Genomic DNA, 25515 nt, shown 5'->3' on the forward strand with positions numbered 1-25515 from the left:
GCCGTAAACAAACGCCGCTATTACACACGGGACGGGGCCCTGCGCAAGTCGTGCCCAGATCCCTGGCGTGGCGTACTGAACCGTACCGTACCGAACCGAACCGTACCGAACCGTACCGAACCGTACCGTACCGTACGCCCCCCCCCCCCCAAACAAGACCATAGCAGGCCTTGGGTGTGAGCAGGAACCCGGCCTGTCTGAAGCTAAGAATGGGAAAGGGGTTTGGAAAGTTGTTGTTTGCCTCAAACAAGCCGCAGCTCCCGCAGGCTGCTGAGCCCATTGACTTCCATGGGCATTCAGCATCTACAGTTTAGAGTGGATTCAAGATTCAGAGGGACACGGCAGAGAAGAACATGCAAGGCAGTTAGTAATGATTAATGTTAATTGGTGTTTGGTCTGAATACAGAGTGCCTGCACGCAAAGGCAGATACATCACCTGTGAGGAGCCTGGCCATGAACTCTGCTGAGCACCACTGCAACTGTGCCCTGAAGAGGATTCTGGTCGCTGGTTTCTGTCTGCCAAACACCCACTCATACGGCAGCCCTTGCCCAGCCGTGGGAAGCAGCGGTCTGCTCTGCAGGAACAGGGGTGAGCGGCGGTCTGCTCTGCAGGAACAGGGGTGAGCGGTGGTCTGCTCTGCAGGAACAGGGGTGAGCGGTGGTCTGCTCTGCAGGAACAGGGGGTATCGTGGTGGGAAAGCCAGAGCTATGCCCAGAGACCGAATACAGCTTTGCAGACACTAAATGCAACTTCTGACAACAGCAGCCAAGAGCACGCCTGGCGAGCACCTAAGAGAGGAGGAGGCCTGGGGTCTCAGCGCAGGTACTGGAGGCTGAGGGCAGGCAGGGCAGAAGGTGAGCAGGAAGGAGCTGATGGAGGGCACCAGCGCTGCTCTGTCAGAAGCAGCCCCAGGCAGCACTGCTGGAGCTGGGCTCAACGGGCTGCAGCATCTCTGCTTTTATCCCAGCTGACTTCCAGCTGATTTTATCATCTCCTCCAGTCATGGCCTTCCACTTCCAGCAGCTCTGTCGGATGTTGTCACTTTGAGCATGGCCACTGGTGCTCACAGAGCTGGGCACCAGTGCTGGCAGCTGGGTGCTGTCCAGTTGGCAGCCTGAGTCCATGTGTGGCTTTGGACCTTGTCAGTGCCTCTTTCCTGGACACCTGGATCACATTTGGTGCAGAGAATTGCACGGCAAACATTGTCCTTAATCACAGGAGAACCATCATTTGCGGGCATAGACATCGTGGCTGACTTAGCTCCAGTTCTGATGGAATTAAGTTCCTGTCCTGAAGTAGCCATGTCCTACAAACCGAGCCAAACACTGCTGGTGAAAAGGTGTGAGAGTAATTACCCATTATGTGAGTACCTAAAAAACAATAATTACATTTTTAATTGAAGCCCTTGTTCTGCTACAGATACCCACTATGGAAAATTTCCCTTCTGAGCATTAAAGCCTGTTAAACCTCTGAGAAACTGTGAACATGCTTTTGCCATGGGAATGGCAGGCAACATAATTATAGGAATTCCTGTGCTGTGCTTCTCCAATGAATACGTGGTCCTGGTGTGGTGGCAGAGTGACCAAGGGAAGGGATTTAACAAGAGCGTACCTCAGAAAGTTGCACTCATTAGACCTGCAGAGCCAGCAGGTCACAGTGTGTTCTCTATTCATGATCTAATTAGAGCCCATTCTTCTCCAGGATCATTAACATAAGAGAGAAAAATTAACAGCTTTGGAGGCCACATTCTGGTTTCATTTACCTTCAAGTAAGTCTGTAAGGATGCCAGGGTAAATGTGATTCTTCACTTGATTATTACAAGAAAAAGTAAACTCCACCCCCCCCCAACTTTACAGTTCCTGTGACTTTTAGCAATTAATTAACAAGAGTTTTCAGTACCCTGTGAGCTTGTCAACTTGCTGATATAACGAGAATCTATTTTGGGCGTGTGCCATTAAGATACTATAAATGCCATACTTTCTGATTAGTACTATTGTTAGGTCAGCATTTCTAAAGGGACGTGGCCTAAAAGTCTCCGTGACTTTGACAAATTCCATGGCTGAGCTCCCAAAACCACACAAAACCCCCACCCTTTGGAAGGCTTCCTGCTCCGGAGACCTTGCAGTTGGGATGAGCTCGGACCGTGGTGGGTTTACTCAGTGTTGTGGTCCAGGATGTGGCAGTGATAACATCACCTGGCATTTTGACCCCTAGCTGTGAGCGTTCATCAGCAGGCTAAGAAACAGAGGCTCTAGAGTGAGCACAGCAGCACAGGTAATGGATCTCATTTCCAACACTGATGTAACAAACCGCCCAGCTGAGAAACTGGAATTCGAATGACTTCCTGCTGGCACACGGCCCTGCTTGTCCAGGGAGTGCTTACGGGTCAGCTCAGAAGAGCAGCTCTCGCATAGCCGTCTGTGGCGGCTGCGGTGTGGTCACCACCTCCCACTAGATGGGGGTCTAGGATCACAAGAAGGAGCACAAGAGGGAGGCTTCCGAGGCCCGGGTGTTGCTTTCCATGGTGGGCTGAAGTCATGTGCTAAAACACAGGAGCTGTGGGCACAGTCCTAAACGTGCTGGGGTGGGGACCGCTGAAGCTGCTTTTCTTGTGACCTGCCAGAGGGGAGATGGAGATGAGCTCTTACGCAGTGTTTTCTTCTGTTGGGCGCCACCTTGGATTAAAGCAAGGTCAGTGACTACCATGCACTCACACTAGTGCCAGGGTGGATGACACGAGTTTTCAGTTCGTGTGGGGAAGGCAACAGTCTCTGTACAACAAAAGGAGTTTCCTGAAAGATGGAAGCATGGACTTTGATGGAAACAGACCCAAAGGGAACACACTTCTGCTGTTCTTTTTTAAACAGACCCAAACCCAAAACTAAAACCAAAATCAAACAAGTTTAAGAGCTTTTAAAGTTCAATATAAAGCTGGCCAAAGCTTTGCAAGTCACTGGGTTTCACAGCAATACTCTCTACAAATCCAGTATCGGTCTCCAGCAGTCGCACATTTCCTGTTTTAATAAAGTGAGCCTCTTTCACAAAGGGCGTTTGGGTCGTTGTTGCCATCCTGCTGATGAGAAGTGAGTGGGCTTTCCTTTCGCCTCACTGGTCTGTGGAAACTGGTTGCTGTGAATGCGCTGTGATTCTATGGTCTACAAGCACCACACAATGTAGCATCACCCGAGTGGTCTGGGAGTGCATCTGCAGGGTGCCACCCAGCACCCTGCAAGAACAAGCCCATGCTGAGCAGCTCTGCAGTTGGATCAGCTTGGGCCAGCAGACACGGCAGCAAGCACATGTCCTCACCATCCCTGTGCTGCAGGTCACAACTGCAGTGTTCAGTGCTCAGCTACGGAGCCTTTCCCAGGAGCCCCGGTGCATGACTGTGTGCTCTGAGAGGGTCCCTCCTGTATTTTGACTTTGCAGCTGGTTCATTATTAATAGCAGACACTATTACTCTCAGTTAGGGTCACTTTTATCCCCAGGACAAGCTGTTTCCCTCAGCTCTGGCCCTTGCAAGACCTGGCTCCATCCGGCTTCTCCCCTCCATCAGCCTGCCATTCATAGAGCCACAGACTGGGTTGGCTTGGAAGGGATCTTAAAGATCATCCAGTTCCACCCCCCTGCCATTGCCCAACATCTCCCAGCAGGCAGTGAGCGGGGCTGAGCCCTGCCAGCCCCTGGCTCCTGCTCTGCTGCTATCTGTGCAGCAGAGATACCCGTGCAGCACCACAGCTCAGCCTGGCCCTGGCCTGTGGCTGCCTGCTCCTCTCCCAAGGATTTGTTTTCCATCTTCCTAAGCTTGGTGCTCGGCTTTCCTCTGCAGCTGCGGGGCTCTGCAGATGCTGGTGTTCCACCTGAGAAGGCAGAAGTGGGCTCCTGAACCAGCCTGGGCCCCCACGGCCTCCAGAACCCTCCACAGGCTTTGCTCCATGTCTACAGTGTGAAGGTACGGGGAGAACCCTGTAAAGGTAATACTGAGATTGCTGCTCAGTTTTGTGTGAAGACTTGATTATTCTCACAGGAGATCCCAAATGCAGGCAGAACTCCTGATCCGGAGGAGCATGAAAGCTGCTGAGGGACTTGCAAAGACCAGGAAATGCTCTTTCTTATTTTGGTTTTCAGAGATTTTGTGCCATTTCCCACTGGTGATGTTGGAATAGGTGATGAGGGCATGGGGTAGATCTAATGTAATTTGTTCTTACAAAGTTGGTACAAATACAGGGTTTGTGAGCAGAAGCTCCCACAGTCCTGACCTTCAAGAAGCAGCTTTGCCTTTGGGTGTCACCTAAATGAAGGCAGGATCTGGACTGTGTCCCATCACTCCATGTAGTCCCTCACATTTCGTACCACAGCTCTTAAGATACATAGTTTAACCAGAACTCAGGAGTTCATTTTTGTGCCGGATGCCTGGAAATGTTGGTCAGACTGAGCAAGAGTCATTTCTTGAAGTATCAGTGTCTCTTCTGTGGTTCTGATGATCTGACTTGGAAAGTGCAAACACACCTCCCCTGTCAGCTCTTTTCTGAGGTTTAAACATGTGGATGCATCTAAAGGCCTGTCTAAGGGGAAGCACATCATGGAATCAAAGCCTTATTAAATAGCCTTGTTACTGAATTCCTAAGGAAAACTCTTCAGAGAGTGCCTGTTGTCAGCACCAAGAGCATGTTACTGCTGCAAGGTGAATATTTGGTCCCTTGGCTGATTGTGGAGCTGCTCACTTTCCATGTGCCTCCCATGCTAAGGAGAAGCAGGATGCCTTGTGGCCATCAGTGAGACACTCCACGTTTTAGGAGTGTTAGGGGCAAAAGTCAGAATGATGATTTTTTTGCTGCTTAAATCCAGTTTTCTGCATTATTTCATTGCAAGGAAACCAGCAATAGAACATTCGAAGTGTGAAGCTGAGTTTCCAGGGTTTACAGCTGTGTAATTCCCATGGGATTTACACACACAGTTGTCTGCTGGTGACCCGAGTGACATTGCAGCATGCGCCTTTCTGCCCATGCCTACACTCAGCAGCTTTCCTCACCCCTAACAGGGGATTAAGCAAACCCCCAGTGAGCGCTGCTGCAAAGTCAGAAGCAAAGAGCGTGTGCATGGGTGGGAATGAGGGACAAATGTGCAAAGATAAAGCAGAGGGAGAGCTGGGGGCTGGCATCAAAGCTTTCAGCTCCTCAGCCAGTCGAATTCCATCAGTACCAAAAGTTACCTTATCATTCTTGCTTTGATAGTCTTGAAGTGAGAGACTGTGAGTTCTAAGTTGTTGGACCAATTTCACACAAGGGAGGACGTTTGCAGTTAATCTGGGATAAGGAGAGGATCTGCAGAGCTGATCACTTACCAGTGGAACAGGTTTCTTGTGTCATCTTGGCCAGAGCTGGGGGAGAGACCAATTCTGCTGGTCCCCATTGTGGACCCTCACCCTTCGTGTCACTGCTGACTGTCAGCAGCGCTAAAATAACCATGGAGCAGAGCAGAGGCGGCAGGATGCTGTTCCAGCGCTGCTCCTATCGCAGTGCTAAAAGGGGGCTGAGCAGATAGTGCAGCTTTCCTGGCAGAGGCGCCACAATTCACAGGAGCAGGAGCCTGGCGAGCAGATGAGCTCCCCTCTGGCAAGGTTCACTGCCCAAGTGCTTCGGCAGAGTCCGCGGGCGAGGAGGAGGAGTGGAATTTTCCAGCTGCTGAAGTCAGAGTGCGGGAGCCGCGCTCCCGCCTGCCCACCCGCTGCTTGTGGATGCCCGCGTAGCTGCAGGCTATGAGCTGTGTGAGATCTCTCAGGGGCTTCTCCTAGGTCAGGAACAATCACTGCAAAAGTAGATCAGAGCTCACAGAGGAGGTGGCCTCATAAGCTGGGAACGTGCCTTCCCTTCGGCTCAGTTTCTGTAATGAGCTGTGAGACAGCTTGCCTTGCCTCTGTTGACAGCACGCAGCCAGCACCACTCCAAGCTGCTCTGTGCAAGGACTTGGGCCCCATGTGCCTGCCTGAGCTCAGCCCAACACCCACAGGCATCTGGGGCCACAGCTTCAGTTGCCTGCTTTATGATCCATGGAAGTGAATGGGGAGAAATCTCCCTGGCCAGGACCACAGCAAGGGGCAGAAGGGATCCTGCACAGTGTAATGCCCTTCCCTGGCCATGCTGGCAGGTGACAGTCAGCTCAGAGCACCCTCCACACATCAAATCCCAGCCTGGTTTGGGTTGAAGGGACCCTAAAGCTCCTCCAGCTCCAACCTCTGCCAGGGCAGAGACCCCTTCCACTGGAGCAGCTTGCTCCAAGCCCCTGTGTCCAGCCTGGCCTTGAGCACTGCCAGGGATGGGGCAGCCACAGCTTCTCTGGGCACCCTGTGCCAGCGCCTCAGCACCCTCACAGTAAAGAGCTTCTGCCTAAGAGCTCATCTCAGTCTCCCCTCTGTCAGTGATTTGAGAGGGCATCTGGAAGAAACTTGGAGGTGCTGCTGTCCCAGTGACTGCTGCAGGATCTCATTGGCATTTTTAGCCTCTAAGGCAGTGTCTGCAGGTGCTGCATGCATAAGCGTTTGCATATCCACATCGACTGGTGTGTCAGTTATTGCCATTAACATCAGTCAGTTCAGTCCAGCTCCTCCAGAGTGGCAGCTGACTGCTGCTTCCTAATCACCATGCAGAATTGCCAGGGTCAGGTAGACCCAGGCTTGTATAATTTGCCTGAAACGGTGGTGAACTCATCGCCATCAGAAGGGAGTGATGCAGGGCCAGAGAGTTTTCTAAATAGTATATTCTACTTTAAAGAAAATTAATTAACACAGGACTATTCCTGTCCTGGAAAAGGAGGTCAATCTAGATGATCACAATTGGTCCCTTTTGTCCTTGTAATACATATACACATATACATTGTTGGGACCTGCTGGAGAAGAGCACAATCTGATGGTAACACCATGGGGAGAATGCCAAAGGAAATGGGCCGAGTTAAATTTGGAAAAATATATCATGAGAGCAGCAGAAGTAAAGCATTCCCATCGTGTTTTCCCAGCTCAGAGAAGGCAGACTTAGCCCACGGGAGTATCAGAGTGAGCTACTTGACACAATCAGGCTTTTGGCTGTGTCCAGTTTGGACCACACGCTAGTCCAGGGTGCCCAAAGGGAAGCCACACGCTGTTGCTGGGAAGCTGTGCAAGCCATTCCCCTGGGTAACTAGCTCATACATTTCAGGTTATGAATAGGGTACCTTCAGGTACCGTTGGGGTGTACCTGCAGGTCCTCTACCACAGAAACAAACCACACTCAGAACAAGTAATCATTTATTCTCCACACAGAGAACCCAGACTGGTTTGTGTTGAGGAGACCTTAAAGAAGGCAGAATTGCTTCGGCCTAAGAGCTCATCTCAGTCTCCTCTGGCAGGTTAAAGCCATTCCCCCTTGTCTAAGTGTCCAAATGCCCAAATACAATAAGGCAAGCAAAAAAAAGGGTCTTTAGAAAGAACTTGGTTATGACATAAAACCTAAATTAAGCTTCTTTCAAATACATGGGGCAGAAGAATTGACAGTAGGAAAGCACGGGGCTGGAAGGGAGAGTCAGAGGTCCAGGAAAGAAAAGCTAAATTACTCCTTGCACCTCTTGGCATGCTGGGGGGACGTGGGGGGGGGTTCCACCAGAGAACATTTCAGGAGGGTGCAGGGGATTCATTCTCCAGTAGAGTTTGACAGAATGAGACTTGAGCACCAGCAGAGCAAACACTTGGGGCATCTTCAGCTCACACAGGCTGGGCCTGGAGAGTGGTGTACAGAGATTTCGATTTGAAAAATAGCACAAAACAAATCACACAAGCTCCTGCAGCAGAAGTCCCCGTGGATACGTGCAGCACAAGGTCCCTGTGCACCTGGGAGAAGCAGGGAGCATGAGCTGGGATTCAAAATAGCTGAAACGCCTCAATCACACACACTCTCAGCAGAGCCAAGGAGAAAACCAGGGCACTTTCGAATGACGGAACCTTCAGGAGCTTGAAGTTTGTCTCACCCATCAATTGAAACTGCCCAGTCAAAACCTTGAGGTAACATGATTTGTCATGGGATGTATATGCTGGGCTACATGGGCTGTACAGGCTGAGAGCTGGGCTGGGGCAGCCTGGAGAAGAGAAGGCTCTTGAAGGGGAGAATTTAGAGCAGCTCCAGTGCATAAAGGGGCTGCAGGAAACCTGGAGAGGGGCTTGGGACAAGGGCCTGTAGGGACAGGCCAAGGGGAATGGCTTTAACCTGCCAGAGGGGAGATTGGCAGGGGTTGGAACTGGATGAGCTTTAAGGTCCCTTCAACACAAACCCGATTCTAAACCAAACCATTTCTTTATATTTCTGATTTTTCCTGAATTTCGTGTGTTGCAAGAGTTGAAATTTTGACTTTTTGTTCCAAAATAGGGCAAAAATAAATGTTGAAATATTGGCATTTCCCATAGGAAGGAAATTCCATTATTTGAGCAGCTCTGTGAAATACAAAGGAGATTCATTTGCAGAAACTCTGCTAACTTGGAATGAAGGTCACAGCTGCATAATGGGACTTAGCTCCCTGAGCCATGTGAGCAGTGCAGGATACAAAATTAATCCCAACCCCCAAATTAAGGTTACTATAACAAGGAGAACAAGGCTCGGAATTGCAAAATCCAGGGAAGGAAGGGCTGAAGGATTGCTTCACACCAGAAAACCACATCTTTCACCATGACAATTAGCAACTGGGAATATCCCAGTGGCTTTCTGCACGCCAGTAGAAAGCATCCATGTCCCTGTGGCACGTCAAGATGAGCATGGTTCATGTGCCTTTCGGTCATGTTCAAGTGATGGGGCTGTGCACACTCACACCTTCACTTCATTGCAGCATCCTCCACAATGGGATTTGGTTTTACCAGGTCAGACCAATTGAGCCCTTTTGAAAGGCTGATGCAGTAGGTGCTTACTGGGACAATGGACACAGCCTTCCACTTGGGCTCTTCCCCCCAGCCCTGCCGCATCAGCGTCTCATCCAGCGTGTGCATAGCAACCTGGATTTGCCATAACTGCCTGCTAACAGATTCACATGCCTGGTTTTTCCTTGTCACTCAATTAGGAACCAATACTCAGCCCATCTAGAGGGGTTCTGCTTTTTAAAGAGCCGATAGATAGTCAATATATTTCTTTAAAAATAAAAAGATGATGAAGAAGTAGCTTTTCCGCTGAACCTGCAAACCTCTGTTGGTTGAAGGCATTTGTCACTGTGAGTTTATGGCTAAAAAAAGGCCCAGGTATTAACGTGGGGATTAAACCAATGGCTAAGAACTAGCACAGGAGCCAAAGACGAAAGGAGCCAAACTGAACTCGAAGCATAGGAAGTGGGAAAGGACAATCCTTATCCAGCCGTTCTCCCTGCGGTAGATCCAGGGATGAACACGTGCGTGGCAGCTCTGCCCCTCTCTGGGGAGCGTCAGAAATGCACTTGTCCAGTCGGGGAGCAGGAGCAGGTCAGCAGCCTCCAGCAGTGAAGTCGGGTGCCTTGTGTAGGGAGAGCTGCTGCTGAGGCCCGGGGGCTTCCGGATCCGCGGGCAGAAGAGGCTGAGCTCTTGTCTGCCCAGAGAGTCTGCTGGGGACAGAGTTCTCAGCGGGGATTTCAGTCCCAGGACTCTGTCAGACGAGCCTCACACCGTGGCTTTGACCTGCCCCTTGCTGGACAAGTTCAGACTCTGGGGCAAGCTCTAGCTGCAGACCCAGCGCAGCACAGCAGGAGTCAATGTGTGAGTAAAGACATCAGTGAGTAAAGACAGTGGAAGTTCCCTGGGCTTCCTTGGCAGCCGAGTCCGGCTGCCTGACTTCGCACACCCGGTGAATGGACTCCTCCTTGACACACGTCCACGCCCTCAGTGTGCCTGGATCTCGGAGGTCCTGCGTACAACAGAGTGGACCGGCGAGGACCTGCCTGCCCAGGGTATCCGGCTGCTGCGGGTGGATGGGTTTCTGCACACAGCCACCCTCATGGCAGCAGCAGGGGGGCAGGAGTGGGATGGGATGGGATCAGGGTCTGATTTAGCGGCTCGTCCTGCTCTCTGTTGCTGCTAACCCTCTTTGCAGCTGGTGTGAGGAGGCAGAGGTGAGCGCAGGACCACTGGTGGTGGTGAAGCCGGCGCGGGCTGCGTGTCACATCACGGTGACAGGTACCTTCTGTCCTCTGGGCTCCTGCAATCATCGCAGGTTTTTACAGTCTCCTCCTCCATGCCACTCCCCCACCCCCTGCTGCCATGCATCCTGAGCATATTACAGTCTTCCTTTCCTCTCTCAGGAGGTACAGCTCCGAGCTCCCTGCTAACACCGCACCTTTCCGAGGAGAAAATCCTGCATCCTGCCTTCCAGCTTAAAGAATCCAAGAGCGAAAACACTCAGAGTAACCCCTCAAGACGAAAGAGACCCTCGTGCTCAACAGCCAGCACTTCCTCCAGGTGAGTGGTTCTCTCAGGAAGCCTGAATGCATGAATGAGAGCGGGCCCGGGGTCAGGACCAGGGGATGAAGCAGGACAGAAGGATGGCAGGAGATTGCTGTGGGGATGTGCTTGAGAGAGCAGCAGGGATAGCTCTCACCCTGCTTAGGACAGGGAACTGCCCAGAGGTGAGTGGCTGCAAAGTGGGACTGTGTTTTGGGCTGGGGGCCCAGAACAGAAGTGCCTGGTGGGCAGTTAGAGGGAGACAACCTTAGCACAGGACCTGAGCATGAGTGGGGAGCGATGGGGAGAGCAGTGCTTGCCCTCCCAGCATCACACTTAGGCCCCAAAGTAGCGGCTCTGCTGATGACCACTTTGTCACTGTAGAGCTCAGCTGGGCTGGAATTCCTGCCCATTGCAGGTTCCTCTCCCCTGAGCTTGTCTGTCACAGAGGTGGGTCAGTGCCGGGACCCGGGGCAGATCCGTTCTCCTCCTGGGGCCGTTGTCGTGGTGGGAGTTGGCTGGGAGGGAGCTGGGTGCCAGGTACCGAGTGGGAAATGGAGATGCCCTCGCACTCGACTGAGCAGGAAGCCCTGCCAGGGGCTGCTATAGCAACACAAAGATGGCTGAGTTCACCCCATTTGGGCTTGTGAATGGAAATGTTCAGCATAGGCACATTGGCTTCGTTGCTTTCTGCTTGTATTCCCCTTCCCAAGAGCAAGCAATGGGCCGGGCTGCAAAGGATCCAACAGCATGAGAGATGAGGATGCCTCCAGCCAGGGGGTCTGTGGGCCCTCTCTATCCTGGTCCTCAGGACTGAACAAACCCAGCTGATAGCACAGTTATGGATTCATTGCTCCTGACAGGCACTGATGGGGGAAAGGGAGGCGAGAGCAGAGGCATCCACTGCTCCCTTGCCATCCTTGCAGAGACAGTCCCTGGAAAGCACCTATTCTGTTCAGCTGGTAGTGGAGGGACTGTAGCTTCCTACTGTGCTGTGGCAATGGTCCTCCCAAAAGCAAGCAGGACTTGAGAGCTGTCCAGAAGCTGCTTTGGAAGGAGTAATGCAGCTTTCTCAGTGACCCCTTGCCTCCACCTCACTTGTGCAAAGCTTCTCCCCTGCAGAGATTCCTCCCTCTCCTCCCCCTTAGGGTGCTTCCCTGCTGCTACCTGTGGAGAATTCCCTCCTTGAAAAGCCTCCTGGCTTTGATGCTGAACACAACAGCAGAGTTTCCTTGGAGACAAGAGAGGCAGTGGGCTCCAACTGCTGATTATTTCACAGTCTCTGGCTGGCTTTCAGCAAGGAATAAATAAAAACCAGAGAGAATTGTGTTGCAGGGGCCTGGGGCAGCTGCTGTTATGGGGAAGGATCTGACTCTCCTGTGCTTATCCAGTGTCATCCCTTTAGCAGCAATGGGCCAGGACAGGCTGTACTGATAGCATTGCCATTCTTCCCTCGGTCCCTGGAGGCTGGTGAACCAGGGAGAGACTTTGCAATGGACATTTCTAATTTGGCTGAATCCTGTCAGTCCCAGGAGGAAACCTGACTAATTAGATTAACCCCCCTGTGCTGTCCTGCACAGACACCAGCGATAGCGGGACAAGCATGGAAGGCACCAGCATTTCAATCGTTGCCTCTCATCCATTTGCTCTGAGCAGTGACAACTGGGTTTGTCCCAATGGGGAGCCTGAACCCTCTGGAGACCGGAGCTCTCCTCTGCTGGGTTGGCCACACAGCCTCTTGGCTTCCTTGGGGCTGGTGATGTGCCCGTCGGCTGATGTCCCTTGGACATGGTAATGACCACAAAGCCGCGTCAGTGCAGAGGGAGCAGGGCACGGGCTGGCTGCTGATGCTCTGTCCATCAGAGAGTGAAGTGCAGGGCAAGGAGCAGATCAAGGCTTCACGTGAACATTGCATTTTGTTTCTGCTGCTCCACACACCCTGCAGTGCCTTTTCCTGCCATGGCCAGGACATCTTCTCCCTGGGTAGATGAGAAGATAACCGCACAGAAATCTGCAAAGAGCCGGGCAACAAGAAATTGTGGTGCAGGAGCCTTCCTTCCCCATCTTTGACATTCACCATCTTTTGACTAATGTCCCTAAAATAGCCCAAATTCCACTGTTCCTGTGAAACCTCATTGCCAGGAACTAGGCATTAGTTTTGCAACACTCAACTTTCTTGCAAAACATCCTGTGTTTCCTGGTCCAGCCTTGCTGTTACCTCCACAAGTGCCCTCTCAAGTATCGCAGTGCTTCTGGCAGGCTGGAGCCTGGAGAAGTGGCCATGAATAAGAGAAAAAGCCACTTTCTTCCTCTCAAAAAGGGAAATCCAAGCCATTGGCAGAGCATTCACCTGCAGGAGTACTTTTGATAACGCTGCAGCAGACTGGGAACTTCCAGCTGATGCAACAGGGAACACTTACACAATTTCAGGCCAGAGATGCAGAGGGAATGTGCTTTGGAGGGGGCCACTGCATTGCAAAATATGCAGATGAGAAAGGGAGTAAGTCAGCAAGAGGGTGGGGAGAGCACAGGAGCAAGTTCTGCTGCTGAGCTCCTTCTGTGGGCTAAGTTTTGCTCCGGGAAGGCTGCCGAGCATTTGGTGGAACATGGGATCCAATGCCTCACCCTGAGCTTTTCCATCTCCAAAGAGAAATTTCCTCTTGTTTGCACAAAAATCCATTTTCCAGTGCACGTGGATGGAGAAACATCTGGAATAAAGAGCAGGTGAGTCCCTTTGTGCGGGTTCTGCCCCCACCTGCCCTGTGAAGGGATTTGTGCCTTTGCTGGCTGCCCGGGCCACCACAAACCCCTTCTCGGTACAGGCTGGGTGCTACAGAGGCCAGAGCTTCTCCAGAGACACCAGAGCAGCCATGACGAGACCCTGGCAGCCCTTCAGATGCCTTGCCCGGGGTGTGCTCCTTGCAGAGGGGCAGAGACACCTAAGTAAACCTGCTCAGGGTGCCGGGGGATGACCCCCAGAGCAGGCAGCTGGGTGCTGCACCCTGCGCTTTCCCAACGCTGTTCTCCTGCCCAGCACAGGCAGAGCCGCGCCGCGGGACGGAGCAGACACACGGACCATGGGCGAGCAGAGTCACGTCAACAGCCTCTTCCTCAACGAGGACGCAGCCAAGCGGCTCAGTGCCGAGGGCCGCGTGCAGCGCCTGCGCCAGGCCGTGCAGAAGCGCGCGGCGCGGGCCAAGAAGCGGATGCACAGCATCACGGCAGACAGTGCCAAGAGCTTCCTCAGGAGAAACACCTTCGTCCTCTTCACCATCACTGCAGTCCTGCTGGGTATGGAGCTGGTGGGGCAGGAAGGAATGGTCACTGTTGGGGTGCTGAGGCACTGGCACAGGGTGCCCAGAGAAGCTGTGGCTGCCCTGTCCCTGGCAGTGCTCAAGGCCAGGTTGGACACAGGGGCTTGGAGCAAGCTGCTCCAGTGGAAGGAGTTCTTGTGAGCACGGCTACAGGCACAAGGGCTCTGCAGGTTCATCCTGACAGCTTCAGCCTGACAGGACCAGAAGGGGGAACTGATGCAAAGGGCTGTGATACAATGCAGGCTAAATCTGCCCAGCAGATAGTGCCTTGTCCCTAGCTTTTGATCCTGGCTGTGTGTCTCCAACTCACTGTCTGAACTCAGCTTTAAGAGGTGGGTGGTGGACAAAGCCTCAAAACTGTGCAGTGACACTTGGGTTAGGTTGGGAGATCATACCTCTGGTCACAGCATCTTTGTGTTCATGAGCTTCCTGGGAAGAGAACCCAGAGGAAAGCAGACAGAGCAACAAAGAGACCTTCTGCATGAGGCTCCTGTACATATAAGCATGGCACAGGGAGACAGTGAGCATAGAGTAAAAACTGGATCACAGCCTTTTAGAGAAAGAAAGAGCATTTACTCCTTTGGGAAGGGGAGGAGCTGAAAGGAGACAAGAAAGAGCAGAGCCATGCTGTAGGACTGAGGGACAGACCACTGGGTCACACTGTCCCATTTCCATTCTCATCCTGTGTTGATCCACAGGGATCATCCTGGCATTTTCCCTCCGGCCCTACCAGCTGACCTATCGCCAGATCAAGTACTTCTCCTTCCCCGGTGAGCTGCTGATGCGCATGCTCCAGATGCTCGTTCTTCCTCTCATTGTCTCCAGCTTGATCACAGGTGAGAAGTGGCTTCTTCTTTCAGCCAAGGCAGTGAGCAGCAAAGAGGGGTGCTTGCTGGTGGTGGAGTACCCCAGCTGGAGGTGCCTGGATTGGCTTGGCTGGCCAAGCCTCAACCCACAGCTGTAGTGAACATCATTCACACTCACACCCTGCTGGCTCAGTAGCGGGGAGGAGAAGCAGAAGGCTTTGTGCTTTCTCAGAAGACTGGGGAGGACACAATGCCGTGCTTCCAACACCCAACACTTGAGCATTAACAAGGATTTCATCCTATGTAACCTCAAAAGTCAACAAGTTTGTTGCCCAAAGTCAGCCGCAGGTTTCCTCCAGCCTAGGAAAGGTTCATTTGTGTCAGTCCAAAAGAGCTGGAGCTGATCACTGGCTGGAGACCCCAGCTGCCCGTCCTGCTCATGCGTGTGCCCTGCACACTTTGAATCTTCCTCGGGCTTCCCTCTAAGATCACAGACCTCACCTTGTCTCTCTGTGTGACTCCCCAGGAATGGCCTCACTGGATGGCAGAGCCTCAGGGAAGATGGGGATGCGGGCTGTGGTTTACTACATGGTGACCACGATCATAGCAGTCTTCATTGGCATCCTCATGGTGATCATCATCCACCCAGGGAAAGGATCCAAGGACAAGCTTCACCGAGAAGGCAGGATTGAGCAGGTGCAGACCACAGATGCCTTCATGGACTTGGTGAGGTAGGTGAACAAGATGGTCTCATGTTGAGATCGTACCACTGAGATTACATTGCTGCATGGAAAATCCTTTTGAAGCATCACAGCTTTAGGCATTCCCTCTTAGGGAAAGAGGTTTATGGCTGGGTCTTGCCCAGCCTGCTACTTCTAGCTCAGTCTAGCTAACTGGCTTTGCCACTCTGAGGTTGAATGCTTGGCCTAGAGCCCATCTCTTAGAGGTATTAATGCAAGAGGCCAAGGCATGCTCAGCAAAAGAAGTGATGAAAGCTATCAATGACTGTATGCCTTCAGAAATTCACCCAGCAAAGGCTACTCTGAATATCCATCTTCACTGACCCAAGGAAATTGAGGACGTGATGATTCCCAGGACAGAATTCTTTGGAATTCTCGCAGGATTCTGCAGTCTGCAAAGATGCAGGAGGGTGCCTGGCTCCAGGCTGGCATATTCCCATCTTCTGTCAGACAGAAAGGACCCCTCTGAGCTGGCATCGGGGGAGCTGTGACCTGAGACTGCTCCAGGACAGAGGCATTGCCCAGGAAGCCCCTGTTTTCTTGCTAATCAAACAGGACAATAACTGTTCCCTTGTCTTACCTCCTGCAGGAACATGTTCCCGCCCAACCTGGTAGAAGCCTGCTTCAAACAGGTATGAAATCCCACCTGGCCTGTCACTTCCCTTTGCGCCCTGCGCCCTAGACCACGCTCCAACTTTGTTCTCTGAGGGATGGAGTAGCAATTCCCTCATACTACCTTCACACCTCCCACAGTGTGGCTGCTCCAGGAGCAGTCATTAGGCTGTATTACAGCATCCCCACACAAGCTTTTCAAGCTTCTGTGATCTCATGGTGCAGTCTTGGACTGGCAGTGAAATGGGAGCAGATTCTCCATGGATTTGTCTCTTCTGTAGTGCTAGTGCCCTTGGAAGCAGCCCAAAGGGTTATCAGAGAAGCCAGAATAGAAGTCAGTCCTAGCGACTTGAGATGCTCCAATGGTCTCTTTTGGCCTTCACATCTGTGAACTTGATGAAAGCCATATGGGGAGCTTGAGAACAGAGCAGGGAAGGTCCCCACGCAGGTCAGCAGGAACTTGCAGTGCTCTCTTTAGGAAGAGATGCAAGAGCCTGTTGTCCTGAGCTCCTGAAGCAGGACCCGTGAGCCCAGCTGATAACCTGTGTCTTTGCAGTACAAGACGCAGTACAGCACCAGGGTGTTCACCAGAACCGTCCTCCACAGCAGCAATGTCACCGCAGAGGTGACGAGCACTCCGATCCCTGCGCCCGAGAACGTCACCGGCATCCTGGAGAACGTCACTCATGCCCTGGGGACCATCTCCGAGGTGCTGACCTTTGAAGAAGTCATTCCCATCCCGGGCTCAGCCAATGGGGTGAACGCGCTGGGGCTGGTAGTGTTCTCCATGTGCTTCGGTTTGGTGATCGGCAGCATGAAGCAGAAGGGACGGGCCCTGCGGGAGTTCTTTAACTGCCTCAACGAAGCCATCATGAGGCTGGTGGCCATTATCATCTGGTGAGGAGCACGGCCGGTTGGAGCAGGAGGTCTGCAGGTGCAGTTTCCACTGACCTGATGAGAAGTGGGGGTGCTTTAAGGATGCCATGCACAGGGAAAGCAGATGGGCACAGCTCTCCTTTGGCTCCATCAGGCTGGAGGGAAAAGTCTGGATGGGATATTTGTTCACATTTCATTTCCTGTTTTGTTTTGGTTTTACCTTAGAAATAGCAGGTTTCCCAGGACTTGCTTTCCTTGAGGCTGCTGGAAATATCCTTGGAAGAGCAGAGCTGGAATGGAAGATCTCTTAGCCTTACCAACATGGGTAGGGTGTGAGGCTTTCCCACCAAAAGCTTTCATTCCAGCTGTGTTCCAGGAGCCTTAGCTATGAATCACAGGAACCTCTTGCCACTTTCCTGCTACTCAGGGTGCTGGCTGCCTGCATCAGCTCTGAGAGCTGAGCTGTGTTGACAGAGTCAGCTCCAAGTTCCTGCCCTTCAATCTGAGGTCTCCCAGATTCTGACCCTCAGCTGTGCCACGCTGCACATGCTATGTGGTGCTGAGCTGAGTCTTCTCTGGAAGGCAGCATTTTACCAAATCTTGTTATTATAAGTCCTTTACCTACCTGGGGCTCAAGGTCTAGATAGGAGTTTGTGGTAGGTACTGTGAGACAGGAGAGACGTGGAGCTGGCAGAATACATGCAAATGTCTGACAGGGGAGGGATCTGTCCCCCCGCACCCTCTCCCACTGCAGATCACTCCAGCTTCCTTTCCGTAGTCTTCTAGACACAGTCCTGTATCCCAGAGCAACACCCTGAGCATGTGGGGCCAGGCCTTACACAGAAAGGCACAAGGGGGAAGAACAACGCTGAGCTTATAGCAGAGCACTGGGGACCTTTTCCTCCATGGATGAGCCAGAACTTGGGGTCTGACTTTCCAAAGAAGAGACAAGAGGGCACAGAAGGGAGAACGCAAGCGCGGTGAAACCTGCACACTGCTCCCAGAGATGATTTCAAGGTGCCTTCAACACCCCTCCTTTAGCACCCTCTCACAGTGGTGGCCCCTCCTTTAGCACTCTCTTACAGTGAGGAAAGGCAGGTTGTGGATGTCTAGAACCTTGGTTACACTCTGCAAGCTGCCTGTGCCACACGGCAGGTAGTGTCTGCAGAGATTCCTGCTGGTAAAGAAGGCAGGCTCCTTCCTGAAGCCCCAGCCTGCAGACTGGCTCCCAGGAGCTGGTTTTCCTGGGCAGAGCTGGTCTTCAGCTGCAGCCGAGGAGGACGAAGGTCAGAGGAAATGAAATCTTTGTGAAATCCTGTCCTGAGACTTTTCCAGAGGCTAAGTTGGAGTTTGGCATGTGGGCCTCTGAGCCTTGTGCATGAACTGCATGTGAGCTCCTGAGCTGTAGAGGCCCAGCCCTGAGAGGTGAGGCCGTGGAGCTGGGGTTTTCTTTGGCCCAGTGATTTGCCCATGTTTAGTGTAGTGCCCATGATATTCTCCATGCCTGTGTTATGGCTGCCCTTCGGTGGAGCCTCACTGCTGCTCATGAGATGCATTGTTATGGAAGGGGGAAAAAAAGCCGTAAGGAATGGAAAGTATGGCTGCTTTCACAGGGGTTGGTGTGCCCAGTCCTTGCTACCCCAGATATGGATTCTCTATAAGTTCCTATTCCCTAAATGTGATTACCCAGAGCCTATAGGACACTATCTCATTTACCACCCACTTCCCTGTTTCTCCTGTACTTCCCTGTGCTCTGTTTCAACATTCTCATCCCAAGCTCTGTTAGGAAAGGAAGGGACTGAACACTCCTCTACATAACCTCCCCTATCAGTTCCACAAGGAGCGTTGTGGAAGAAGGACAAGGAAACCTCCCCTGGTGCCCAAGTTGTGTGCACAACAGAGTACGGGGTCCCTGCCAGTGCAACAAGAGCTGGGGCTGGGTTTGACCGTGTGGTGACCAAGTCCCAGCTCTCTCCAGGTTTCCAGAAAGCAGCAGTATCATCCAGTGGCAGGGCTCAGGGAGCACTTGGGGTGTGCTGGCTTACTGGGGTATGAAAGCTGGTGGGGAAGGCTGGGTGCCAGTTCTGAGCATCGGCCTTGTTTCTGCGCCACAGGTATGCTCCAGTGGGGATCATGTTCTTAATCGCTGGCAAGATCCTGGAGATGGATGACCTGGCAGTGATGGGCGGCCAGCTGGGGATGTACACGCTCACCGTCATCGTTGGACTTCTCATTCACGCCCTCTGCATCCTGCCGCTGCTCTACTTCATCGTCACTCACAGGAACCCCTGGGTATTCATTGCAGGGCTGCTGCAGGCCCTCATCACAGCCCTGGGCACCTCCTCCAGGTATGACGGCTGCAGAGGAGGAAGGTTGGGGCTGGTGGGGATACTCTGGGGCTGCCTCTCAGTGCTCCATTGCCCTCAGCGCAGCACACTTGTGCTCTCACAGTTTCTAGCACCAGCAGCTTTTTGCACTGCTCCAGGCAAACTGCTGTGAGAGCAGAAAGACTCCCACTTCCCGGCTCAGGGGTTGGTTATGGTTAGCCACCTCTAGCCATCAGTGCATGGCCCATATTCCCCCTTCCCAAACATGGTGGTGACTTTGTGACACTGAAATGCTGAGCTCAGCGTTTCAAGTCTCACTCCTGCTGACGTGCTGCATTATTCCACACACACATACACATATCGCACACATGCCCTCATACACATGAGCACATTTCTCTCTCCCAGGCTCACATACTGTATGCAGCTGCATTAAACTCACTGGACGCCCTGGCAAAGGCACAAACACCAATACATTCAGTGACACAGTGCCATGGAGTACAAGAGAAGGGACTGCAGGTAGCTGCTGTGTCACTAAGTCTGTGTTTCTTGCTATATTCACTTCCTGGCAAGTAACAGTCTCTCCCACGTCTTCTCCCACTGACACATGCAGCATTTTTGCTGCTCATGTTCTCTTTCAGAGACAATTACCTGCTTTCTCCACAAGATGTACACTCACACACGAGTCATTCTTGTCTTATGCACTGAGGGGGGTGAGCAAGGGCTCAGAGGAGTTTTGGTCTTGAGGCTCTGTCCTATGTACCCTGAATCCTCGAGCATCACCTTCCTTTGGTGTGATCCCAACATCCCCAGCCTCAGGGTCACACAGGCCCTGTCCCAGCCCCCTGAGGAAAGCCATGTCTGAACGTGCAACTGCAGCGTGCTCCCTATCTGAGGAAGCCTTGCTTAGACTGTTCTTTCTCCTAGCAGCTTCTGGCCTCTGGCTCACATGGCAGGGTGAAAACACAGGTGGGTAAGGTCTTAAACCAGGCAGAGGCTCAGCCCCTCCTCTGAAGTCCGCATATACCCCATTCATGCTGTGTACATTCCTTTCAGCTCAGCGACTCTGCCCATCACCTTCAGGTGCCTGGAAGAAAACAACGGTGTGGACAGGCGCATCACGAGGTTTGTGCTGCCCGTGGGAGCTACAATTAACATGGATGGCACTGCTCTGTACGAGGCCCTTGCAGCCATCTTCATTGCACAAGTCAACAACTATGAACTTGACTTCGGGCAGATCATCACAATAAGGTGACTTTAAAAAGAGTTTTGGAAGTGCTTCAGTTTGTTGCCTTATCTGAGGTATGGTCGGGTTCCTGTTGTGGCGCTACACCTCCTTTTGAGCCCTTATTGTATTCCCAGGTCTGGGCCATCCCTTAGCTAGAGCTGCAGTGAGCAGTCTGTTATGGATGGGTGCCTGGCAGGAGGAGCTTGGCTGCTGTGTTCATGTCCCACGTGTCACCATCCTGCTCGGTGACACAGAAAGGCTGCCAGAGCGTTCTGTAGATGATGACTTTGAGCTACTTCTTGACGCTTTTGCGACTGTGACCACCTCTTCCCTTTGCTGATAGCTGTGCTCTCCTGTTCCCTCCAGCATCACTGCCACAGCAGCCAGCATTGGAGCCGCAGGTATTCCCCAGGCAGGACTGGTGACAATGGTGATAGTGTTGACATCAGTGGGGCTGCCTACTGAAGACATTACACTGATCATCGCTGTGGACTGGTTTCTGTAAGTTCTCTGCTCAGCAGCACACGCTGCTGTGTGCCCCTACCAAGTGCTTATGGAGTTCCTCTGTACTCCCAGGATCCCTGCTAAAAGCAGGTTCAATAACTGGCATCATTAAGCTTAAACCACACTTGTGTCCATGGGACCCTTGCTGGAGTCTCCACCATGTATTTCAGTGACCCAAGGCATCAGCCTGCTCACCCAGCACGATGTCCTTAGTTTGCTTTAGCCTTCAAAGGCACCCAGAAACTGTCCAGACAGCAGGGACAGGTTGTGCCAATAATAAGCAAATTCACAGTGCACAGTGGTGGTTCTGTGCCACCAAACACGGGAAGTGTGATGAGACAAAGCTGAGGAGTGCTTAGATGGATGCAGCTCCTCAGCTACTCTGCCCCATCCCAGCTTTCTTGGCCATTTAAACCTTGGGACGATGCTTTCACAGGACTGCTCTTAGATCGAGATTGAAGCCATTTGTGCAGTCCTCACTCTCCCAAACACAACCAAATCCTGACTCTGGGGTACCCTGTCAGTGTTTCCTCTTTTCTCTACCTTGTATTGCTGGTTTGTAGCCAATAGAGCAGGAAGGAATATTGCACTGGGAATGCAATGGAGCAGGAAGGAATGTGCAGCCTGTGCTCAGGGCCGTCAACCAGGGAAGGCTCTTTGGGAGTCAGTTTCCTGTCAGTGTTGAAGTGTCAGGTATTAGAGTGACTCCAAAGTCCCACTGAAGGTGGTTCTGGGACCAGGCCTCATCCCCGTGGCTCTTCCTCAGCAGCTCTGTTGTATTTTTCTCCCTGATGTCCCAGGGACCGCCTCAGAACCACCACCAACGTCCTGGGGGACTCCCTGGGGGCCGGCATCGTGGAGCACCTCTCCCGGCAGGAGCTGGACGCGCAGGACTGCGAACTCGGTAATTGCGAGCCAGGGAAAGAGCAGCTCTCCCCCCTGGTCTGCCCACAGCCCAACACCCACAGGCACCCCAGGAGGGAGACAGTGCTGTGAGGCTGGGCAGCAGGGTGCACATCAGTGCTCTAGAAAGCCAAGACTTGAAAGGGGGGCCCATAGTGGAGGACAGAGAAAGACCCAAGATGCAGACTCTTCTGCCACACGCAGTCTTCCCTGACCCTCTTTCTCCCCCATCTCTTTCTGACTGGCATTAAAGAGGAGAAAATTAAACTTCAAAGAAAGTTTTATTCCACAAAAGCCTGATTTAGTCATTCTTACGGGGTCCAAGAGCTAGCCCTGAGTCAAGAAGACCCAGTAAATGAGTTGGATTAGGAGCTCCTTCATTTCTGAGCTAAAATCTGAGCACAGCAAACTGGCAAGGTGGGCTGGGGACACCACCACATGTAGACTGGCACCAAAACGTTGCCATGATGACTCCATCTTTCAGGATAGAGCTGCAAAGCCTTCACTTGGTCAGTGCCTTCTCCCAAGCACATTAGAGCATTTAGCACTGGCCATCTGGAGATGTCTGGAGAGCCCCAGCACTCCTGTTCAGCCCTTCGCTGGCAAGAGTGGTTATGGGAAACAGTGTTCTCCTTGCTCACAGGCCTGTTGTTTGCACAGATTATGCTTCCTGAGAGCTTCTCACTCCTCTGGAAACCCTTCTGGCTGCAGATCCTAATCACCCAGCTCCTGAAGGAGCATACAGCAGGGACAGGGCTTCCTGTGTTGGCTGGTAGCAAAAATAGGGGTCAATAGGCTTTTCAGTAGTGGAAGCTGCTGAAGGACTGTGAAAGCAGCAAACTATTAAAGAATTCATTATATCCCATTATTCAGCCTCTGGAACAGCTCTCCCTTCTCCCAGACACCAGTTAACTTCATTTCTCTTTAGGAAGCTGCTCTCCTCTTGGTGAAACCAGAAGGAGAAATGCAAAGTTGAGGAAGAGTTTGCCCACCTGAGCGGCTGGGTGGTACCCCCATGCCTGCCAGCTCCAGATCTGCTCAGCAGTTTCACTCCTCATCATAAGACTCTTGAGGAAACTGTTCCTTTGTTCATCTTTGGCTATTGCCAGAAGTGAATTCCCTTCAGTCGCATTGCTCCAGAATGTGCTTCCAAATCCCTCTGTCTTTCTACAGCTCCTCATCTTTAATAGGCAGGACCCAGCCACTTCTCAGCACCTGTACAAGTTTGCCAGACCCAAAACATATAAATTCAGGATAAATTCCTCAGTTCATACCAAATGGAGCTCAGCTTCAGTTTAACCCACTTGGAAATAAGCCCACATGATGACTGAAACATCTTAGAGCCTCAAGCAAGAAGCAGGGACCTGCTTCATCCATGCTCTGTCCCTCTTGCCTGGTATGGCCAGGATCACAGCCTGGATCTCTCACTCCAGTGAATGGGACCAGCGAGGCTTGCTCCAGGAACATCCAGAAGATGCACGTCTAGGCACAGCCAGGAAGATGTAAAAGAGCCAGTTTTGGGGTTACTACAGTGTAGCTGTCCTGCTTTAGGACAGCTTTCTGAGCTCAGAAACAGCAGCAAGCAGCCTCCTGCTGCACAGCTGAACTATCTGAACTGGGCAGCTTTTACTTGAGGTCTGCTCATTATTCCAAAGCCAGCATCTCACTTAAACCCCTCTAACTGGACTTTCCACACTGAAACTTTTCATCCAGAAGACCTATCCATACCCTCAGAGGTGCACCTAAGTGGGTCTCACTTGGGAAGGAAGACCTCATAGTTAAGAACTGGAGTCAACTTTGCCAACCACAACCACACAACGGCACCAACAAAACTTCCTAAGACACATTTCTTGAGATGTCCAAAGCCAGATCCTGAGGCTCTTTCTGGTCCTTCAGGATTCTGTACTGGTGCTGCCGCATTCCCCATCTATTCTGATGGGCAGGATGACTGCTGTGAGATAAATGCACAAGTGCATCCCTTTCACATGAATGTCCAGCTCCATGTAGCAGGAGTTGGCCTAAGGCAGGAGGCTGCTTCCTGACTGCGGGAGGTAGGTTGCTTATTCTGACAGGAGCTCTGCTCTAGCAGGGGGAAGTGTGCAGGATAACGAATCACTGTCCTCCTCTGTGCAGCATGTTTTATCGTGTGTGAATACTATTATAATGTCTGCTCTTCTCCTTTCTAGACTAAACAGAGCCCATATACCCTCACAGGTAACAACATTCCTCTCCTTTGGACTTTTTCCTTGCTGTTCCACATCTTTTTTAAAGTGGAGTAACCAAACTTTGACACAAGAATCCAACTAAAGATTTCTTAGTGCTGAGAATATTTCGTGTACCTGTAGATTTAGCTCGTAGACTCAAGTTCCCATAGTTCAACAGCATGCTATGCATCAGCTGCTCAGGATAACTGTCCGTGATGCATACTTACAGCAAATCCAAGTCTGTTCATCTTGCCTTAAACCTTAGTGAGGTTAGACTCTTACTTTGATGAGATGGCCGTATCTAAAGACTGGATCTTAATCAAAGAGATTGAAGATACATTGCACTAGCTTGTATCTACAGTGGGCTCAGACAGCACTAGCTTATCATTAACACAGCTCAGCTGACGTGAGTCTGAACCTTCATAACGAACAGACTTGCTTATGAAACCCAACAAAGTGCTTTCCTTTTCCACAACAGCATGATAACATTGACTGCACTCCAGTGGTAATACCTGACAATCCCTACATCATTTTAAGCAGAACTGCTGCCTAGGCAGCCACTTCCCAGCCTGTGCTTGTGCAGTCGGTTACTGTCAGGAATCCAGACTGATCCACATTGAACCGCATCTTGGTTTTCTTTTCTTTCTTTCCAGACTATTTGTCCAACTTTTCAAGGAAGCATTGAATTCTGATCCCGAAGAGACTTCCTGTGTGCAAAGGGCAACCCGATGAATCGGAAGACAAGATTGTTGGATTGGACTCTAGCTCAAATGGAATGGATTCTGGGAAGTCCTATGGCTTGGGTTACACAGACAGCTGAACTAGATGATCCTAAGGGTCCCTTCTGGCTTTATAATATATGCACGTGCTTTCTGGTTTAGAGATATTGCAAAGGGTCCTTCCCCCCCGATCATGTTTAGGAGCTACCTTGAAGGATCCTAATGATACTTTAAGAAAACTCAGCAGGAGTCTAAGCTGTGTTCAGTTGCTGTTAGCAGACATGTAAGCATATGACAAAAGGGGCTCTCCATCCCATGCTGCATCACCATGTTCCCACAAAGTAGCACCCTCCCAGCCTTGCCATTGGTGATTTCCTGCTTTCAGCACAAGATTAGGAGAGCACAACCAAGCAGGAGCCTCATTTTCAAGTACTGCAAACCACTGTCCCATGGGGAATTTCAGAACTCAGCTGCTAGTTTTTAGCTGTGGTGCTTACCTGTGTTGTTAACCCATTTCTGATTGGGATTGTCTACCTGTTTACAGTACCCCAGCAGTAAAGTGTTGTCAGGAATTTGCATATATATATATATACATACATATACACACTTCTCTTTATATATATATATATATATATATATATGAAAGGGACACGTGCACAGACATATGTACACACAGAGTTAACTGTTTTGTAGCTAATCCAAGAAGGAAAGGCACTAGTGAACTCTCAGGCTGTAAGGCTGCATATCTCACTGCAAAGGCCACCTTGGTTCACCCAATTAATCCCCTCCCTAAAGCAACAGAGGCAATTTTACCTCATCCCAGTAATGAGTCTTCCAAAGCTCCCCAGGAAGGAGCTCAGCGCATGCTGG

The 25515-nt window shown here is 51.5% G+C and overlaps 1 protein-coding gene across 5 annotated transcripts; it reads left to right on the top strand.

The window, feature by feature from the left end:
* Nucleotides 1-3832: 3832 nt before the first annotated feature.
* LOC130604298 (excitatory amino acid transporter 4-like) lies at nucleotides 3833-25231 on the top strand. Of its 5 annotated transcripts, XM_057418717.1 has the most exons (12): nucleotides 12838-13139; nucleotides 13450-13706; nucleotides 14428-14565; nucleotides 15062-15266; nucleotides 15865-15907; nucleotides 16444-16784; nucleotides 18878-19111; nucleotides 20144-20338; nucleotides 20682-20816; nucleotides 21620-21723; nucleotides 23909-23936; nucleotides 24580-25231. In XM_057418717.1, the coding sequence occupies exons 1-11, from the start codon at nucleotides 12853-12855 to the stop codon at nucleotides 23911-23913; spliced, it is 1944 nt and encodes a 647-aa protein (XP_057274700.1). In that variant the 5' UTR covers nucleotides 12838-12852; the 3' UTR covers nucleotides 23914-23936; nucleotides 24580-25231. The 5 variants fall into 5 exon arrangements, with proteins under 5 accessions (XP_057274701.1, XP_057274702.1, XP_057274700.1 ...); XM_057418718.1 differs by lacking the exons at nucleotides 12838-13139; nucleotides 23909-23936; nucleotides 24580-25231 and adding exons at nucleotides 3833-3953; nucleotides 10277-10433 and having other exon boundaries at nucleotides 21620-22275; XM_057418716.1 differs by lacking the exon at nucleotides 23909-23936.
* The last annotated feature ends 284 nt before the right edge of the window (nucleotides 25232-25515 follow it).

The sequence above is a fragment of the Pezoporus wallicus genome, unplaced genomic scaffold (genome assembly GCF_028554395.1).
Source record: "Pezoporus wallicus isolate ANWC-B61680 ecotype Strahan unplaced genomic scaffold, APGP_CSIRO_Pwel_v1 contig_14027, whole genome shotgun sequence".
NCBI classification, from domain to species: domain Eukaryota; kingdom Metazoa; phylum Chordata; class Aves; order Psittaciformes; family Psittacidae; genus Pezoporus; species Pezoporus wallicus.

Excerpts from the sequence above, each read along its gene's own strand:
- LOC130604298 (XM_057418715.1), top strand. The coding sequence starts at position 12,853 with ATGCAGAGGGAATGTGCTTTGGAGGGGGCCACTGCATTGCAAAATATG. Across the intron at positions 13,140-13,449 it reads ACATCTGGAATAAAGAGCAG|CACAGGCAGAGCCGCGCCGC; the intron begins GTGAGTCCCTTT and ends TCTCCTGCCCAG. Across the intron at positions 16,785-18,877 it reads CTGGTGGCCATTATCATCTG|GTATGCTCCAGTGGGGATCA; the intron begins GTGAGGAGCACG and ends TCTGCGCCACAG.